The sequence below is a fragment of the Zeus faber genome (assembly GCF_960531495.2).
Source record: "Zeus faber genome assembly, chromosome: 12".
Classification (NCBI taxonomy): domain Eukaryota; kingdom Metazoa; phylum Chordata; class Actinopteri; order Zeiformes; family Zeidae; genus Zeus; species Zeus faber.
In genome coordinates this window covers 31,503,200-31,519,490 of record NC_137196.1, presented here as the reverse complement: position 1 = coordinate 31,519,490, position 16,291 = coordinate 31,503,200, and the positions used below count along the sequence as shown (strand labels likewise).

Here is a 16,291-nt window from a genome sequence, read left to right as displayed (position 1 = left end):
TTGCTCTTCTCCCTGTACACCAACGACTTCATCTCCGAGGACCCTCCAGACAGGAAGTCAAGCTGGAGCCAGCTTCAGATGGTCCTCTGGTGCAACAACAGCAACCTGGAAATGAACACGTTCATAATGGTGGACAGTAGACTTCAGGAGTCAGAATGTGCCCCCCATGATATTTTCAGCACCAGGACCAGGACCAGGACGTGCTGTGAAGATCATCGCGGACCCGTTGCATCCTGTTCACCACCTGTTCCAGCTCCTCCCCACCAGCAGGTGCTTTAGCGCCATCAGCACCAGAACTTCCAGACACCGCAACAGCTTCTTCCCACATGCCATTTCCCTTATGAACAGTTAACTGTGTCCCATACCACCCAATGACTGTCACTGTCCATACCTGGAAATCAATGAAACCATTGTATTTATTCAAGGATTCAATAATTATTTATATGCCTCCATGTTTTCACGTTCTCCCTGATTGCACAATGCTGCCAGCCTGTTGAACACTTAAGATTTATATATTTTTTATTTTTGTAAAAAAAATTATTTGTGTGTTTAATGTACATATTTTTTGAAAACTTTGCTTTACTTATTGTTTTTACGTTCTTCACTGTTGTTCCATAAATTCTAGTTAGGAGTCATTGAAAACCAGAGTAAAAATAAAAGCCAATCATGACGTAATCTTAACTCAATATAATCCCAGCATGATTGAATTGAATTTGATTGAACATGATTGAATGAATTTTAATTTGATGTAATTCCAACATGACGTAATCCCAACATGACTGTGGCAGTTTCACCTACCACACAGACACACAGACAACGGGGTTGTAGACATTGTAGAGAGAAGGATAGTTGGAATTAGCCCAGGAGCAGAGATGCTCAAACCACACTAGCCCCACACCACAATGACATAATCCCAACATGACTGTGTGTGAGGATGGTGTGGTTTGAGCAACCACACCTGTCCTGGGTCTAGGTGATTGGGCCCAGGATCAGTGTGGCTTCACACCTGTTGCTCGTTGGTTGGTCTAACGAGCAACAGGTAAAACCTCCATCCCCACACACACAGAGGAGCCCTTGTCATGCTGTCCATCTGTTCCTGGCTTGTTCTACCTTGCCCACTCTCTACAATATACTTGTGACGGAAACCCCATCGTCTATGTCTCTTTGACTTAATCCCTCCCTGCAGAGAGTGCAGTCAACGAGAGCCTTCGTCTCTCCTCTTCCTCCATGAACATCCGGGTGGTCCAGGAGGACTTCAGCATGAGCCTGGAGGACCAGCGCAGTGTGGCGGTCCGCCGGGGAGATGTCATCGCCCTGTTCCCCCAGAGCATGCACATGGACCCGGAGATCTACCAGGATCCCGAGGTAGGGAGCGCGCACACACACCTCTTACATTATTTTGTCGCCTGAGGATATTTTAGCTTTCCCACTAACATACTACTTCTTCCACAAAAGGCCGATGGTCGAGAATCCTAAAAACATAATGAAAAGTATTTCATATAAGCCGCAAATATCCCAAAATATGGTTTGTTTTTTAAATTTGGAACCTAAAAAGAGAGAGGTGTTGAATAATTCTCACTGCATGGTCGGTGTGGTAAACCTGTTTCGCTACAGGAAACAAACTGAGAGTATTAAAGATATTTATTCTGCAGAATAAAGAGAAAGATAGAGATGCACTTCAAAACAATAATGGTGTCAATTCTTCCCTTGCTTCTGCTGAAGAGGGCTTTATACCGTGAGGGGTTGTGTGCCATTGGTTAGGTGTCATTCACAAGACTATGCCCCCCACTCTGGGATTATCCTTATCTCTACACAAGGTTGAGTAAAGAAGACATGTGGTCTGGTCTTTACAGTACAGTATTATCTTAAAGAACAATGTCTTTTCAATGTGAGCTCTGAGTGAACCCAAAACAATGTGTTTTAAAAGCTACGAAAGAAACAAAAAAGGCTATTGTCTTATATAAGATGTATGAATCATCATTCAAAGCATTGATCATCTGCATTTTCTCTCACGCTCCCTCCTGTTGTTCCAAATGCAACAATACCTTAAGGAAAATGCAATGATGCTTGGATTTTCATATATTTTAGGAATACAATTATACCTGGAGAGATGTCCAAGAATTCTATCTTGTTCAAATCAACTGGGAAACAAACATCTAAAAAACCCGTAACCAAAAAATAAAAACATCCCAGACAGAAATCCCAGGACATCTCCACATCAACTTGGCCAAAACTGTCTTCCAACATTTAACTAGAGAAGTGTAAAAAAAATTAAGGAGTTATCTACACTATACTTTGACAGCACACTATGGAAAAAAAACCCAAGTTGCACAGAGGGAAAAATCCACTGTGAAACATAGAAAACAAAGAAAATCATGAACCAGACTATGAAATAAATGAACATAGAGAGATTCAACAAATACACGATGCTATTCAGATTAAGCAATGGTTCTCACTTAATAATGAAAACAACTAAATGAATTCTGGGGACATAAGGACTAACACACCCTATAAGTTAGGATAAATATAATTAGACAAACATCTTCACATCTCAACATCTCCGCCATCATCATAAGGTGGTTTCCAATCATCTCGTGGTATGGAGACAAACTGTCCCGCCAAGGATAGGTATTACGCACGCTAGACAGCAGCATAGCATCAAACACATTATCACTACAGGTATCAATATTTTTATAAGTGTAGAAATCCACGGCCCCAGTGCATTTCTTAGCCAAGAAAATGGGTCCCAAGTGTCAGCTTTGCCTTTAGTTGTATCATCACTTAACTTTTTCATAGCTTGTATGACGAAAAACAAATTCCCTGGTTCTACGTCATTTGCTTATCCAACATATTTGGTGTGCAAATGCCAGCCCAGCTTTGGCAGACCTGCATACACGATATGTCCACATAGCCAATAGATGTCTGGAATTGTTTGTTGTCCCATTATATAAATTGTCTGAGTTTGGTTACATGCAGTTGTTATTCCTACTGGAACTCCAGGGAAACAGTAACGTATTTTCACCATACTCTTCTCTAACTGAATGATTTAAAGACCTCCACCACATGTTTTGTTGGAATGAATATCCAGTGGAGTCAACATTTAACCATGGGTGGACTACGTTAGTGACAGAACGTTAATTTCTCGCTTGGGGCTTGTGGCAGTTTCGCCTGCTACACGCCACCCAAGTGGCGTTTTTAGGGACCTCCGGCACAGAGACATATGACGGGGTTGTAGACACATCATTTTATTGTAGAGTGTGGGTTAGTTTGAATAAGCCCAGGAGCAGATAGACATGTGTCATAACAAGGGTTCCTCTCCTGAGTGTATGTGGGGATGGGGGTTTTACCAACCATTAATGGGCGTTAGACCAACCAACGAGCAACAGGTATGGAGCCACTCTGATCCTGGGTTCCCAATTACCTAGATCCAGGTCAGGTCTTCTTCTGGATCTGGTAAGAAGCAACAGTTATTTAATTCTCACTATGGAACTGTGTTCCAGTGTTGGGTGATCAGCAGGGCGATAGCGATGGTAATGAGGAAGATGATCACACAGGCGTGACCAAACTTCTTCTCCGTTATGAAGAAGAAACAGTCTTTATTTGTCACACAACACACCACACTACAACACATGCTTGCACACACACACACATGCACATGCTTTGGATGGTGCCGGTGAAATGGTTCCTCTGCATTGAACCATCCTGGCTTGTCCTTCCTCCGGGGCCACAGCAGGAGCAGTGGGCAGCGTACGTGGACGCGCCCGGGGACCAGGTGATGAGTGTCCATCGCTGGTCAGACGATGATGGGTGCATGTTTTTGAGGGGGGTCCTTACTGACGTGAGGTGGAGGAAACCCCACCCCCCCTGGGGTGGGGTGGGGTTGAATAAGAAGCTAATGCTTCTTATTCTTGCTTGTGCCAAACCGTTACTGCTCTATCACTGCAAACTACCCCTCTGAGGGATAGAGCAAGGATTATCTTTTCTTAACCAGCAGAACACTTTGACACGCGAACACAAAACAAAGAACTCAAAAAGAAAAAAGATACAACTCAAACTTTATAAACAAAAAACAAATGCATTTCTGCGGTTGTTATGCATCATATCTGCTCTCCGTGACATCACAAAAATATTTTTGCAAGCAATTTTTTCCAATTTATATTGAACAATTTAATTTTATCAATTTGGAATGCTTTGCAGTAAAGCCTATTAACAAAGCACAAACTACAGTTGTGAAAACAAACACTCATCATCATACTCACCTTTACCAAAGTTGCAATAAACACGTTTTCCAGCAACTTAAATTCTGCCACAACTCACCACACCACTATGATCACTATTATAACCAACAATCCAACAGTTCAAACCGTTCAATATCTTTTCATACTACCTTGGCATGGACTACTGTTGTTAACTGCTGGCACTTAAATTCAATTTGATTTTCATTTAGTCTGCAAAACACCACCAGTTAACCATAGTCACACAGAGCACCATTTGACTATAAGTTAAATCATTCAGTCCTGCAGCTTCCTCTGTTGAACCAATATCTTACTCGAAAGACGTTCACAACTGTCTTTGTTTCAAGTTCCATCCTAAACATAGAATCCCAAATGCATCATGTGCTAACTTTTCTGCTTTCATTGTCTTTCTTCCTACTTATTTTTTCTTCCTTATCAACTTCCATAATCCTTTCAGTCCATCAACTAGCTTTTCAGCTCTCTCGCCCTGATAATTTTTTTTCCAACCTATTCTAACATATTTTAAAACCCCCTGTTAACTTCCCATCTCTTCCTTTCACTAGAATTATCTCTCAAACACTGGGACCTGCAGCTGTTGTCTGAAAACAGGATGTGAGATACCTCATTTGCATACAGAGAGAGAGAGCAAGATCGGTTTGCTACAGAGGGAGCAAGAGTTATTTATATATATATAGTTTAATAATGATATATTCAATTATGTAGACTTTATCATGAATTAATATAAAAATAAAAGAGGGGGAAAAAGACAAAAAACAAACAAACTATATCAAAAAGCAAAAACCACAATCTTCTCGATCAATGCAAATTTGGCCACTCTATCCACGGTCGTCTAGACTGATATTTCCACACCTTCCTTCTCCAGACTTACCAGTATGACCGCTTCACGGAGGACGGCCGAGAGAAGACGGACTTCTTCAAGGACGGGAAGCCCCTCCACTACTATTGCATGCCGTTCGGCTCAGGCTCCTCCATGTGTCCCGGCCGCTTCTTCGCCGTTAGCGAGGTCAAGCAGTTCCTGTCGCTGCTGCTGCTCTACCTGGAGGTTGAGCTGGAGGCGGAGGCAGAGCGGGCCCGAGCCCCTGTAAAGCCGGACACCCGGCGGGCAGGGCTTGGCATCCAGCTCCCCGACAGGGACGTCCACTTCCGCTACCGTCCACGATGCCCCGGGGACTGAAGACCGGGCTAGGACATCCAGCTCCACAAAAGGCTCCTCCACAGCTAATGTGAGGTGTTCAGCCATGTTAGTAAAGTACTTCTTCAGACCTGTTCTCTATGTACACTCACTGGCCACTTTATCAGGTACAGATTGCTAATTGCCTTAATTCTTCGTAGCACAGATTCAACAAGGTGTTGGAAACATTCCTCAGAGATTTTGGTCCATATTGACTTGACAGCATCACGCAGTTGCTGCAGATTTGTGGGCTGCACCTCCATGATGCCAAGCTCCTGTTTCACCACATCCCAAAGCTGCTCTACTGGATTAAGATCCGGTGACTGTGGAGGCCGTTGAAGAACAGTCAGCTCATTGTCATGTTGAAGAAACCACTTTGAGATGCTTTGAGCTTTGTGACGTGCTGCATTATCCTGCTGGAAGTAGCATCACAAGATGGCTGCACTTTCTCATTATGGGATGGACATGCTCAGCAGCAATAGTCAGATACCATGTGGCCTTTAAACCATGCTCACTTGGTACTAAGGGCCCAAAGTGTGGCAAGAAAATATCCCCCGCACCATTACACCACCAGCACCACCACCCTGAACCCTTGACAGCAGGCAGGATGGAGCCATGCTTTCATGTTGTTTACGCCAAATTCTGCCCCAACCATCTGAAGGTGGCAGCTGAAATGGAGACTCATCAGACCAGGCAACGTGTTTACAATCTTCTATTCCTCCATTGTTGGTGCCTGAGTTTCCTGTTGTGAGCTGACAGGAGCAGCACCCGGTGTGGTCTTCTGCTGCTGTAGCTCATCTGCTTCAAGGTTCCACGTGTTGTGCCTTCACAGATGCTGCTCTGCAAACCTTGGTTGTAACCGGTGCTTATTTGAGTGACTGTTTCCTTTCTATCGTCTGGAACCAGTCTGCCCGTTCTCCTCTGACCTCTGACCTCAACGAGGCATTTTCGTCCACACAACTGCCGCTCACTGGATGTTTTCTCTTTTTGGGACCGTTCTCTGTAAACCCCAGAGATGGTTGTGTGTGAAAGTCCCAGTAGGTCAGCAGTTTCTGAAATACTCAGCCCAGCCCATCTGGCACCAACAACCATGCCACGTTCAAAGTCACTTAAATCTCCTGAGCAAGTCACCTCACCATGTCTACATGCCTCCACCCAACGAGCTGCTGCCATGTGATTGGCTGATTAGCTATTTGTGGAACAAGCAATTGAACAAGTGTGCCTAGTGAAGTGGCCGGTGAGTGTATGTATCAATGTATTAGTATTAGTATGTATTACAGTATGTCCTAGTTGGTGGGTACACACAGTTACCTGTGGTGACGAGTCAAACTATTTCTTTTTTAATATTTGCTAATAGGTTAAACCAGTATTTTAATTTGTATGCAATTAGGCAAAAAACTGTTTGGGTAGAGCTATTTGTTTTAACCGGGGGTGGGACAGAATAATTCATTTACGGGCAGGAAAACAAAACCATGTTTTCCAATCTATGGATCTACTAAGTTCAGTGTCATTAATCAGAAGAGGGTTCTTGGATTGTTATATAGGATGTATGATGAATTTAGAATGAAACTCCCTTTCATACAGAATCCATTTTCTATATTATCTTAGATTTTCCCAATTGCTGGTTTTTAAAACAATCTGGAAAAACTGTGTATTAACTTAGGCCTCAAGGTGTTGGAGTTGCAGTAAATGGCAAATCCTGTACATTGTACTGTAAGCGTTTTCCAGACTGAATAATGATCGGCATCTGGAACAATAATAAACGCAAACTTTGTAATTATTTTACATAACAATAATAATAAATGCATGTTATTTCACAAAAATAAATAAATGTTGTATTTTGTCTGTTAATCTACAATTGGAATTCAGTTCAGTTAAATAGATTGTCCATATTGTAATGCAGACAACATTTATTGAACATTAACATTCATTTAGAATTTGAGTTATTATGGAAGGACAGTTTTTACATGACGTTTCTTTCAAATAACCGAGGAAGGACAAGCCAGGATGGGTTAAACGCAGAGGCCTCATTTCACCGGCCGCCATCCAAAGCATGTGCATGTGGTGTGCTGTGTGAGGAAGGACACCCCAAGGATGGGTTAAATGCAGAGGAACCATTTCACCAGCCACCATCCAAAGCGTGTGCATGTGTTGTAGTGTGGTGTGCTGTGTGACTATTAAAGATTCTTCTTGTTTGTGTAAATAGATGTGGAGTTTCAGTGACGGAAGTTGATGTTTGGTGTCGTGTGGGGCACTAATGACCTATTTACGGAGGTTCTTGCGTCTTTTTGTGTCAGAAAAAAATCAAAACCTAGTTTTGAGCCAATCTCTGTTGATGTCCTTTGTTTGCTTGTCGTCTAATGTCACTTCTCAGCCAGCCAATTACAGCCTTCAAAGCTGAAAACCCTCCTTTCTCTTGGGAGAAGGTGTATCTATAATTTTCCAAACCAGCTGGTTACCAAAAAAACAGAAAGACTTGTTCTGTTGACTCTGCAGTCACGGCTTGTCCCTTGAATTACCTCGGGAGATAATATTTTAAATCTTTTTGTGGAAGGTCTTGGTGTCCTCTACTGGTCAGATTAGACTTTGGCACTATCTGCTGGTTATAAGGTGTACAACCTTTCAAAGGTAATTGTTGCCCACCGCAACAAAACCCGCATTGTCGCGCATTTCTAAAATGGCCAGGAGCAGCCAAATTAGTTGAAAGAAACGTTTCTAGAAGGAAAATTCGATTTTTCCAGATTTGTGTTCCTTTGTGTTTTTTTCTTTTATCTCTCAACGTATTTTTAAAACCGAGTTTGATTTATAAATAGTATAAAAATGTCAAACTGTGAAGTTAAATATTCCCGTTAGATGACATGGGGAAACACAGTTCACTTAGCGAGACGCTGAACAGCGCTGAACAACGCCAATTGATCGTTTCCTTTACAGCGAGCGTCCAGGTGAAGATCATTCCTCCATTTTCCATGTGATGCCAAGTCACAATGTGAAACCGTTTTGATAGAATTCAACCTTTAAATCGTACTACTTTTACACACACACGGCGACATCATTGTGTAGGGGGTGTATACCAACGTATACCAATGAAAAAGTCAAGCTGACTTGGAGAACATTTCAAACAGCGGATCAACCTGAATGTGACAATGAAATGGAATACGGTAAGTTGATGATGTGATGAAGTCCGTTGAGGTTGGTGATGCAGATTATGAACAAGAAGCAATGCACAAGATTCTCAAGTTTACCTCCTAATGCAGCCAGGGGTGAAAAGAAAATGAAAAGAGGCCCCAAACAGGCTCGCTGGGTGTAGCTGGGGTACCCGCATAATAACTCCAACAACTTTGAAGAAATTTGGCATACGCACATTTATATATTAAATGACACACCGAGGCTGATATACAGAGACTCATATTATTGATAGACTCTTCATTTTGTTGTGCCGTCCGCACTTTTAAACTCCTAAATAATTCCACTTTTATAAAACATGTTTATTCTTACTGTTAAATAAAATCTTTTTTTAAAAAGAAAACCGACCTTCTACACCAGAACCAATGGGGATAAATCATGTACACTCACCGGTGGACACCTAACACACACACACACACACACACACACACCCCAGAAGCCTCCTGGTTGCATTCCTCTCCTTTCCTCCCTCATTTACTGCCATAACAATGACAGGAAGAGACCACGTGACCAGTTGTAGTTCCAGTTTTCCTGGACCTAAATAACTGTTTTTCAATACATGTTGTCCAGTGTTTATGTGTTTGTGTAAATGTTTTTTTTTTCTATGTTTATTTGTCTCACCGTGGTGATTCTCCCTCTTGGAGTAGTGATCAGTTGTTTATAGACCCAAACATGATCAATCGTTCTCCAAAGAGGGGGGTTGGTGGTGGTTCTCTATAACGAGAAACTGCTCTTGTCATTCTACAGCTCGTCAACAGGACAGAGTTATTGCAGCAGTTCTTGATGATTTAAGAATGAATAAAGACTTGCATTCCAGGTTGATGACTTGAGCTCCACTTGCAGACTGACTCTGTCCTAGATGCAATGGCATACAAATCCTCTTTGTAGGAAGGCCCAGCATGCTGACATCACAGGTAAAAAAAAAAAAGGTGATGCTGTTCAACATTCCTTCAAAACACAAGAACAATGCAGAGATTGCCCCCATTCAGTAGGGTGTCAAGACCCAATTCAGCAGGGTTTCAAATGGCCATGTGGCAAGTCATGCGGCTTCGTTGGTCTTCCACCCCATTTGCATTCTGGAAGCTGGCTGAATGAAGCCAAGTGTGGGGGAAAACTTTGAAGGTGATTATCTCAGAAACACAGTATGCCACACCCTTGTTATTAACAGAGTAAGGAGGACCACAACGCCACATTTAACAGAGGGTTATATCGGAATAAAATGTCTTCATTTACGAAAAGACCAAAGAGATAAAATATCAATTGAACATCCTGCAGACATCAACCAGGCAAGACGGTACATAAAAACAGACATATCTAGTTTGTAATCTCTAACCACTACAGAGCGATGGATTCTATACCACACACTGCACACGACATGTGCGTTCAGAACCATAACCTGCACATTGATAGCAAATTGGATGATGTCACAAAGCATCGTACGATAAAAAACTCATCTCGTTAGATTCGTTTTTGAACGTTGGCATTTCCGTGAAGCACAAACGTTTGGCTACTTTGAGAAAAAATGTTGGTTTTTCACCACCTGTTTTTTTTTAACTGTAAATCATAATCTGGACATCCACAAGCATCTGCTGTCAGGGTTCGTTGTCTCTCCCCTGTCTTCCCCTCCCCTCTGTTGCATCCTGTCTGTGTATCTGGAGGTGGGCGTGGTCCTGGCTCCTTCCCTTATCAAATTGTCATTTGGGAGAGAGAGACTTGGAAATATCGGGAGGCTCACATTTTCCTGTCGCTCCACTCCCCTCTGCACCAGCTTACAGGAATAGAGGAGCTCCCCTCGGAACTCCAGCAGCAAAGAAGCCCATGCAGGTGTACCGAGCTCACCTACCCCTGAGTGAGCACCAATGCCGCATAAGGGCCGGTGAGTGCATTGACTGTGGGGTATCGGGTAATTTCCTGGCTGCTTGCCCCAAACGGCCAAAAGGCCAGGCTCGTCCATAGTAATGGTGGTATTAACAAGCCAGATTAGTTCCTTTCTCCCACACAAGCTCAGACCCCAAATCCCTGCCACTCTGCCCCAACCAGTTCTCCCTACCTCTGTTAGCCCTTATTGACTCTGGTGCAGCATCATTTCGTGGATCAGAATAATTGCTCAGTCAGTCTAGCCCTTTGGGAAACCATGCATGTTGGACGGAAAGTTTTTGGCTTGGGTTACGCACCAAACTGCACCCTAACCCTGGTCCTAGCAGCTTTCCACGTGAAACTATCAGGCTCATGGTAATATCGGCCCCAGTACGCCATAAGTTATTGCTTACCCGTGGTTGCAGAAGCACGTTGCTCACATCGACTGGTCTGTGGGGAGGATCATTCCTTGGAGTTCACTCTGTCACTCGGTCTATTTCGGTGGCACGGTGGCGCAGTGCATTGCACTGCTGCCTCACAGCAAGAAGGCCCTGGGTTCGATTCCCGCCTGGGGCGCTGTTGACACCGTGCTCCGGTGGGTTATCGCCCAAAAAACAGGAGCCTTTCTGTGTGGAGTTTGCATGTTCTCCCCGTGTTCACATGGGGTTTCCTCCACCTCACGTCAGTAAGGACCCCCACCAAAAACATGCACCCATCATCGTCTGACCAGCGATGGACACTTATCATCTGGTCCCCGGGCGCCTCCACGTACGCTGCCCACTGCTCCTGCTGTGCCCCCAGAGGAAGGACAAGCCAGGATGGGTCAAAAGCAGAGAATCCATTTCACTGGCCACCATCAAAGCGTGTGTGTGTGCAAGCATGTGTTGTTGTGTGATGAATAAAGACTATTTCTTCTATTTTCAGTCTGCCCTGTCTCCTGCAGATGGTGCCACTTGGGTGAGGTTTTTAGTAAAGACTTAGTCCTATCCCTGCCACCAATTAGACCTTATGACTGTTGTGGAAGAAATTCTTCCACAATGATCGGTGAGGTTTATCTGCCCGCTACAAGAAAACAAAACTGAGAATATTCAAGATTATTTATTCTGCAGAATAAAGAGAAAGATTCAGTACTGCTCCAAAGCAGTGCTCGGATCAATCTAATATCACAGGAAAAGACAGGAGGCTTTATACAGGAAAACTGGGTGTGGTTTGGGTCAGAGGCCTCTAACAAGTCTGCGCCCCCCCCCCCCCCCAACTGTCTTCCTGGGTGCCCCCCCTAGACAATGGAAATAACAGGTACTTGCAAACTTGACCTGGCAGAAGCGGGTTGCATGACAATGCACTTCTAGGTTCCCCTGTTGAGTGTCCCTCATCTCTATAGAAGGTAAACAGGGCCATATGTGATCTGATTCTTTCATTTTATAATTGACATTGTAGGAGCAAAACATTTCTCTTTACATGAAATATGGGGGCTTCCTGGGGAGACAGAGACAAATTTTTAAAACTCCCTTTTTTTGAGGGTAGAGGCCTTTGTCCTTATTCAAAATAGTTGATAGTAATAATTTTTCTCTCACATTTCCTCCTCTTGTTCCTACTGGAACAACACCATAAGGAAAAATGTAATAATGCTAAAATTCCATATAATGTAATTTGGATACAATACAATTATACTTCAGAGATATCGTTCAATTCTATCTTATTGGAATCTACTAGTAAAAGATATCCGCATCTTATACTAAATTTAACTATATGAACTCATAACCAATTCCAGATATAATTCAAGGATATCTCTACCTCAAATTGGCCAAACCTCTCTTCTCACATTTGGCTGGAGAAAAGTAAAAGACCAGTAAGGGTTTGCTTACTATATTTTGACAACACACACGGGACAAAAAAACCCTGGTCATACAGATGAAAAATCCTGTGCGGCCATCGTACAATTCTAACTAGCAAACACAACATCAATAATCATAATCATGAATCACATAATGAAATAAAAACAAAATAAACATAGAGATTTCACTAATACATAATGCTATGCAGAATAATCAATGATTGTCACTTAATAATGACAACAGCAAAATGCATTGTGCAAGTAATGACTAATACGTCCTATAAGTAGGGATAACCATAATTAGACAAACATCTCGATATTTCAGCATCCCAGCGTCTGACCCTATTCGTTATTAAAAGGTGGGTTCAACTCATCTGCTGGTACGGAGACAACTGTCCCGTCACCATATGAATAATCGTTTTACGAAGGATAGGTACTATACACGTTAAACAGCAACATAGCATTAAACACATTACCACTACAGGTATCAATATCTTTATGAGCGTAAAGATCCATGGCCCCAGTGCATTTCTTAGCCAAGCAAATGTCCCAAATGTTAGCTTGATCTTTCATTAAATCATCACATAACTCTTTCATAGCTTATATGGCTAAAAACAAATTTCCTGATTCTACATCATTGGCAGGAATGTATGTACAGCACGACTCACCTGTCATAGCACATACACCTCCCTGAGCAGCACTCATTATGTTTAGTACCATACGATTCTGGAGAACCATCAAACAGATCGAAGTTAACTCTTGTTTAACAGCTTCTTCTGCTAGGATAGTTGTATTAGTGAACAGTAACAACCTATAATGTATGATATTTAACCACTTAAAAGCTGTAGATGTACCTACGGGCGCTAATATAGACGTAAAAAATTGTTCTGCTCCACCTACAATCCTTTACTCAGCTGGAACCGATGTCACGGACATATATGTTCCTGATCGCCTTACACACACATCTTGATGGGCTTTGGTCAGATTATACATGTAAATTGGCATAGAAAGAAAGATGATCACACAGGCGTGTCCAATCTTTTCCTGGTGATGAGGCGTCATCCTTTTCAAGTAGAAATACTCTCGTGGCATATCCTCTTCACGGGACAGAGGTTTCCAGCACGTATCCCGCAAGGATCTTGATCTCAGTTCACGTCCGATGATCCTCCGTTGTTGTCGTTGATCTGGTCCTCTGGAAGGTTGCAGACTTTCTTGCAATGGGATGCGTGTACCCACCTTGGTCGTTCTGCCATCTCAACTGCCACTGCGATGGTGAGGAGGATCTGGAAGGGTCCCAGGAATCTGGCAGAGTTCCAGCTTTTCCTCCGGCAGTCGCTACCCAGCTACCTGGTCGGAGGTGGTGTAGTGGTCCTTCGAGTGGGATGGGTAGGGCTGCTTTGACCTGGGCACATAGACTTAAACACTTGGGTGAGAGAAACACATTTTGACAACATTGTTTGGTCTAGGTCCATGAATGTAAAACAGGGTACGTGGAATAATTCTGTAATTTCTCAAACAGTTATGTTGAATAACCGACTACAGACTCCGCACAAAGGTTTATGTATGCACCCTAGTGTAACAACAATAATATTATCACAGTGTCTAATATGTAGGAGACAATGTCCATAGAATCTCGATTAGGATTCAAAACAACCAACAGTGTGTAAATTATGTTTATCAAATTAAAGCTTTTCAAATTTTCCTAGAACGCATTTCTCAAATGTTGTCTGAACATAATCCCATCGACACAATCCATTAATAAAGTAAATCTAATAATGATAAATACTAAACTGGACAATGTGATCACTACTGGTTTACGTGATGTATTTCATATGTGGCTTTTGTCGACAGAAGACAGACTTAACCGCATTGGTCTCCTGGTCAACAATTCAGGGACAGTCCTGTCGCACCATGTGATCGTCCTCGCATTCCCATCATCACTAATGACAGGAATAATAACTCAGTAGAGCTTACCTTTACTGGGATTCCATTCTGAAAAACATGTCAATTATCACCAAACAATATTTTTATCATGACAAAGCTTCAGCTTAATAAGTCCATCATGAGGTTCCTGCATTGTTCTAAGCACAGTGATAATGTTTACTTCATTCTCTAACTATATCCCTCCTTTTTGACAAATGGTACCTACCAAATGTAAAACAAGTAAAACAATGAAAAAACTTGTGGGAAAGATACAGCTCAGTACATACTGTACCAAGCGGCTCTGCTACTCCAATAATTTAGTGCAGGACACCTTTGAGTAAAGGAAAAAACAAGTTAGTGAGCCTGTGTCATCTGTGGAGGAGACAACCATCATTAGACAGAGCAAAAGTTGGGTACGGCGGCTTTGTTGGCTGCATTGGCTCCAACATTTCCTATAGAGATGAGGTCAAGTACATTGATGTAAACAACACAAATAGGAAGATCAAAATGGTGGGGTTATGACATCACAACATTAAACAGATGTTCTGTATGTCTCATCAATCAGCTGCACCACACCGTATCACACTTGCCCGTACATATTCATGCAATCAAAATAAAAACAGATGACGGATGTACCACAGATAGAAACACAAACACAACCCGTTGTACAAAGGTAGACACACACTGTTTATACAAAAACAGATGACGGACAAACAAACCAAAACATAAACCCTCCTTTTGTTGTACTCATGAGTTCAAATCACCGAGTTGAACTTTTCAAGAACTTCAGTAGCAAGATCTGGGCGAAGCCACAAGGGCTATCGCTGTCAAGTAACCATGTGAATCTCCATAAGAGTGAAGAAGAGAAGTTGGAGTAAGCAAAGTGAAAGATGCACATGTTGATGATGGAGGTGATGTCTGAGAGAAACAAACCGGTTTGCTTCGTAGCAAGATAAAGGCTCCAGCATGTAATCAACCCAATGACCCCGGCACCGAGTTTCCGAGCATAGGATGCAACAAGACGTAATTCATTTCCATAAGATTGCAACAACACAGCTTACATTAAACCATGTTATTCATCCACAGTTAAAGTAATCCAGCAAACCCAACATGGAGCTGCTGCAAAAAACTTGTTCGAAAAGCAACAAAAGGTTCTACCGTGTAACGGCTTAGCAAGCATTGCCTCGTTCCATGATCCAAAAACAAGAATAACCACAACAGCAAAGAAAGGCCATGCCAGGGTGCGACCCTGAGGAGACAAAATTAAAATAAATTAAAATGTCATGAATCAAATAATGAACGTTCTTTTGTGCCGGCTGGAGTTATAAGGGGAAATAGAAGAAACTGTAAGCATCTTGTTCTGAGTATTTTAGGAATTCCTGTGTATCTACGACACAAGTAGATCATAAACTACAATATTCTAATAAGCGTGCTGCCATTGATAAATTGAAAATCAGTCAATAAATTTCCGTAATGTGGCAGAAGAAAACGTTTCCTGAGGCTCCACATAACTTCAACAACAAGCAACTAGAGAGGGTAAGGAAAAATGTGATTCACATACTAAAACATTTTAATATTTAGCGTTCAATACTATATTCCCATTTTAATTTATTATTTATTTGTTTGTATAATTTTTACTTATACCCTTAAAGGTACAATTAATAACCGCAAACAATAAGCCTGAGATGTCAGCAGTCACCACTCTAATAGAACCCTAACGTCATCAATCTAATAGAACCCTAACGTCATCAATCTAATAGAACCCTAACGTCATCAATATAATAGAACCCTAACGTCATCAATCTAATAGAACCCTAACGTCATCAATCTAATAGAACCCTAACGTCATCAATATAATAGAACCCTAACGTCATCAATCTAATAGAACCCTAACGTCATCAATCTAATAGAACCCTAACGTCATCAATCTAATAGAACCCTAACGTCATCAATCTAATAGAACCCTAACGTCATCAATATAATAGGAGCCTGACTGGCGTTGACAAAAAACATTTGATCACTTTTGATTTCTCATGGTTAATTTACGTTACTCAACTCCTAAAAATT

The 16,291-nt window shown here is 42.1% G+C and overlaps 1 protein-coding gene across 1 annotated transcript in view; it reads left to right on the top strand.

Moving 5' to 3' along the window:
• The window catches only part of cyp7b1 (cytochrome P450, family 7, subfamily B, polypeptide 1), a gene marked incomplete at its 3' end in the record, with an annotated part of 29,196 nt that extends 23,766 nt beyond the window's left edge, over positions 1 to 5,430 (top strand). The window contains exons 5-6 of the mRNA XM_080010538.1: positions 1,187 to 1,365; positions 5,119 to 5,430. Coding sequence (XP_079866664.1) covers positions 1,187 to 1,365; positions 5,119 to 5,430 — 491 coding nt within the window. The remainder of the gene's footprint in view (positions 1 to 1,186; positions 1,366 to 5,118) is intronic.
• Between the last annotated feature and the right edge of the window lie 10,861 nt (positions 5,431 to 16,291).